At 51.6% G+C, this 4,979-nt stretch overlaps 1 protein-coding gene across 1 annotated transcript in view; it reads left to right on the plus strand.

The window, feature by feature from the left end:
• Positions 1 to 3,280: 3,280 nt before the first annotated feature.
• The window catches only part of EMWEY_00008360 (hypothetical protein, conserved), a gene marked incomplete at both ends in the record, with an annotated part of 7,309 nt that continues 5,610 nt past the window's right edge, over positions 3,281 to 4,979 (plus strand). The window contains one exon of the mRNA XM_013478612.1: positions 3,281 to 4,912. Coding sequence (XP_013334066.1) covers positions 3,281 to 4,912 — 1,632 coding nt within the window. The remainder of the gene's footprint in view (positions 4,913 to 4,979) is intronic.

Consider the following 4,979-nt stretch of genomic DNA (forward strand, 5'->3'; position numbering starts at 1 on the left):
CTGCTGTGGCCGCTCGTGTTCTTGACGCTCGTGGTTTGGCTCTTGCTGCTGCTGTTGCTTTTGCTGCTGCTAATTCGACATTACGTGCTGCTATTTACTTGGTGGCCGTTGCTGCTGCTGCTGCTTCTGTGTCTTGTTGTTCCTACTACTACTGGTATTGGGGTGATGTTTATGTGGAGGCCAGCTGTCTGAGCTGCTGCTGCTGTTACTGGTGCTTCTCCTGCTGCTGCTTCTGCTACTGCTGCTGTTCTTTGTTGTTGGGTATGTGCAGGCATCCACTAATGGTTTCCTCTGAGATTTGCAGTGTAACGATTTACATTTTTTCCATGTTTGTTTTACGGAGTTGCTTTGATATAACGGCAAGTTGTTTAAGGGAGGGGGTGAAGTGGTTATTTGTCTTTCTTCGTTACTGCTGTGGCAGCAGAGGTGTCCGGAAGTTGTGTTTCCGTTCAAATTTTGTTGTTCTTTATTCTCCTTCTTTCTCACCCACAGCAGGTTTTCTTGTCTCCTCTTCTGCTTTTGCTGACAGGATGCTGTATCTTATTTGAAGTGGTCATTCTGCTGTTGTGTCTATTGTTGCTGCTGATTGGAGTGCAGCTGTGTACAGCCAATGTTCAACAGCTTTACTCGTCGGCCTCCCTTTTTTGGCTGCTAGTGCTGCTGTGCTGTTGCTGTTGCGGGTGCTGGTGGAAATTTGAGGGTTTTGGAGGTGTTTGCTGCTGTTCTGCTTGGGTTGGTAGTATTTGGTTTTGCTGCTTGGGTGCGGGTGCAACGATTGTCTGGATGTTGGTGCTGCTGTTGCTGCTGCTGCAGTTTGTCATGACACATGCTTTTTGGACGAAGGTTTGCATCATCACGTTGGCCTCGTGGCTGCCTCCTCATTTATTTGCTGTTGTAAAGAAGATAATTCAACCTCCACAGTACTCCAAACTCACAGCGGCTTGACTTGCTCCTGCTGCTGCTGTTACTGCTGCTGCTCCTGCTGGTGTACTGTTGGCAGCAGGGCAGCGTTGGTTGGTTGTAGCAACTACACAGCAAGCGCAGAAGTGTGATTGCTTAAAAGGATTGAATCTCCGGTCCATGCAAGCCAACGCGACAGCTGTGGGGCTTTTATTAAGCCGCTCCTTCTGTACCTCCACATACACCGCAGACAGCAGCAGCAGAAACCAGCAGAGGGCAATCTTAAGGCCCTCCCTCTTTCTAGCATTCTAGCATGTTCATAGAAACAATCTGTTTTATTTTTTAGGCCCTATAATTGTAAATCCATCATCTTTTATCGCCCATTATCTTTGTACTGCCTATAGAATGGAAAGGTCCTGGCATTATATTCTGCCCATGTATTTTTATTGTATTAATGCTACAAGCTTAAATGTAACCAGTTACAGTTATTATGCTCAGCTTTATTTGCCACCACCATATCGAACATAATAACGGCCAATTGTATACAATGCTTGGATTCACTGTATAATGGCATTAAATACTGGTAATATTAATTATGATACTATAGACAGAATAGTGATGGATATTCCTTGCAGTAGGAACTAAGAATAATAGCTTAATTATTACTATTATTACACCTCATAATCCATTGTTGATATTACTATATACTGTCGCTGTCTATTATTTATATTTCTTATTAAATTGCAGTGACAGAGCCGATTACTAATTTGGTCTCCGACAGAACAGTCGAATACGAGAGTAGGCCAGGGTTGGGTTTTTTCACGGCATCCCCTCCTTCTGCATGGGGTATATCTTGACGGAAGGCCTTTTGTGTGTGTCTTTGTTGCCTTTGCAATGTTAATTAAGACGGAGTTCAATTCCTACGTACTCTAAGTGAAGGCCCATCAGTTAGACCTATTTCAGCGCTTAGCACAGTTGTGAACTCGAGCTGCCATCAACGAGGTGTATCGGTTGGTATTTGGAGTGTATTTACACACACTAATTTAAAGCTCATTTAGTTTTATTGGGTATTCCTCCCGTCTGTGTGTGCAACCATCTTTGCCATGGCTACTGCCGAGCTGCCAGGAAACCCGTGCGGCGTCTCAGCAGCTACAATATAGACTCTTTTCTACCCTTGCTGTCTATTCGTTAACTGCAGTGTATTACATTAGCCTTCTTTGGGCCAACCCGTAGAGTTTTATCCACAGCAGGAGTAGTAGCAGCGCCATCCATTCTTCCAGTGGTAAAGTATTGTGAGGGGTTTTGCGGGGTGTCTGTACACCTAGAGACGCCCAAGTGGGCATCAATTAGAAAAGAAAACACAACTATGCAGGAAGAAAGACCTCAAGGAATACGATAATAGTAGGAATAGGATGTGCTGCAGCGCGACTCGACCCGTGTGCCCCTGTGTCGATGTACAGCTGAGCTGGAGGAGACCTGCAGCTCTTGATGCTACTGCTGCAGCTTAAACTGCCCAGTTGCTCCTAGGCTTCCATACACCATGATATTATACAAATGATGATCTTTAATCGTTTTAATGCAAACAGTAACAACACAAACGCACCGCAGCTAGCAGCGCGTCGCTACCCCCTGCATCACCGATCTAACCGGGTGTATGCATATACATGCACCTTTAAAACCGCATTAGTGAACCTGCTCCGAAAACCTCCAAATATCAGAAATAGGCTCAATAAGTTAAATTAGATTCCAATTAAACTTTTCCGGGAGATGCCATATTAGACGCGAAAGAAGGAGAACCGCTGGGGCCCCAAGCCGTGCATGCTGAGGGCTTGGGCTATTAGGCGCCTTCGAGCCCGTACTGCAGAACGAAACTGAGCAGCAGCAGCAGCAGCCGCAGCAGCAGCAGCAGCATCAGCAGCAGCAGGGAGCGCCTTCTGGCCCTTAGCTGTATGGGGTCTTCCTTTATTACCTTCGCCCCTGCTGGACTTCGATGTGCCGCTGGAGGAGGGAGCGGTGTTGCATCAATTTAACTGGCTTCAGGGGGCTTTGCTCCCTTTTTATTTTTCTGCTTTAGCAGCAGGGGTGCTCCCAAGCCCCCAGCAGAGTGCCAGAGCCCCGCCGTCTCAGGGGTCCCTCACCTTCGAGGGCCCCCCAAACTGAACTCCTCACTATCTCCACGGGGGGCCCTCGTCGCTTGTGCGTGGAGCCCCCAAGCACACCACACGTTTCGACGCTGTATCAGCACACTGGCTCCATGAGCAGCTTCTGCTGCAGCTGCAGCAGCAGCGGCACGGACAGCACAAGCAGAAGCAGCAGCAGCAGACTCTAAGAGAGTTCTAGCTGTCGGTGCGCGTGCTGCGGCTGCTGCACGTCAGGCGCAATGCACAGCCCTCAGCCATGGCTGTTGCAGATGCAGCCGCCGTTCCGCATGAGCAGCAGCAGCACCAGCAGCAGCACAAGCAACAGCAACAGCAAGAGTGGTGATGCATCTTCAGGCTCTGAGACCCACCCTCTCTCTCTAACATGTTTCTCAGTGTCCCCATGCGTCCCTCCGGGGCCTCTTCTTACTAGCAGCAGCCCACAACCCAATGCAAACCCGTTTGCTGTTGCTGCTGCAGTACCTCCAACCGTGGAGAAGTTCAATGCTGCGCTCCTGCAACAGCAGCAGGGAGTTCTGATGGCGGTAAGTGACACGGCTGCAGGAGCAATAACAACCTCCGCAGGAGCTCCAGGTAGCGGCCAGCAGCAACAGAACCAAGGGCTTCTGCAAGAAAATGGACGGGAGGCAGGAGGAGACACTAACCCCGCACATGCTACTGCTGCCGCTGCTGCCTCTCCTGCCTGCGGAGCAGGAAAACTGCGCAGCAGGAGCAACAGCGGCAACAAAACAAAACGCATCTCCTTGGGCGTAACTGAGAGCAGCAGCCACAGCAGCAGCAGCAAGAGCAATAGCAACACCAGCAGCAGCAGCAGAAACAACAGCTGTAGCACGAGGCCTGTTAAGCGGAGAGCGAGTGACAAGAGGGGCCCTTCCTCTCCTGCTGAACACATACTGTCGCTGCAACAGCAGCAGCAGCCGTTGCTGCTGTTGCAACAACCACTGCAGCAGCAACAGCAGCTGCTGCTGCATCAGCCACCACACACCGCGCTCTTTGGTCAAGGGGCTGCTAGACCTGGTGAGGTGGACGGCATTTCCCCACAGCAGCATCAGCTTTTCCTGGAGCAGCAACTGCTGCTACAACAACAGCAGTTGCTGCAGCAGCAGCAACCACTGCAGCAGCAGATGCCGGTGCTTCAAGAACAGCACATTGTGCAGCAACAGCCAACGTACCATCACCCGCAGAATCAGCAGCAGCTGCTGCAGCAGCATCAACAGCAGCAGCATCCACAACAGCAGCATCAACTGCAGCTGCAGCAGCATCCACAACAGCTGCATCAACTGCAGCAGCATCCACAAGAGCAGCATCAACTGCAGCAGCACCAACTGCAGCAGCATCAACTGCAGCAACACCAACTGCAGCAGCATCAACTGCAGCAGCAGCTGCTGCACCAGCACCAGCTGCAGCAGCATCAACTGCAGCAGCAGCAACAGCTAGAGCAGCATCAATTGCAGCAGCAGCAGCAGCTACAGCAGCAGCAGCCGTTGCTGCTGCACAACGTGCCGCTGCCTTTTCTGTGTCCAGGGACAGAACCGCCTTGTGGGGCCCCCTCGTTGACTCCACTTAGGGCTGCTAGGGGGGCCCCCCTGGAGATGCCCTGCGGATCTCCTTTGCCTGTGGCTGCAGTGTACGTGCAGCAGACGCCGTGTGCTGGTGGCGCATCATCAGCTGCTGCTGTCCCTGCTGTACCAGCAGCAGCAGCAACAGCAGCAGCAGTTGTGCCTGTATACGACAGCAGGAGCAGCCTGAGCAACTCCCGCAGCAACAGTGGCAGCAGGCAGGGGTCGGTCGTCTTCTCTGCTGATGGGGCCTCTCCGGCTTTTGTGGGTTCTGAGACTGCCGTCCCTTCGGACGTCAGTTGCCCCCCCCCCTCAGGTGGTGTTGCCTGCGGCCCCCCCCCCTCCGTGTTTTGTTCTGCTT

This window comes from Eimeria maxima, genomic scaffold (assembly GCF_000499605.1).
Source record: "Eimeria maxima Weybridge genomic scaffold, Emw_scaff52, whole genome shotgun sequence".
NCBI lineage: Eukaryota > Apicomplexa > Conoidasida > Eucoccidiorida > Eimeriidae > Eimeria > Eimeria maxima.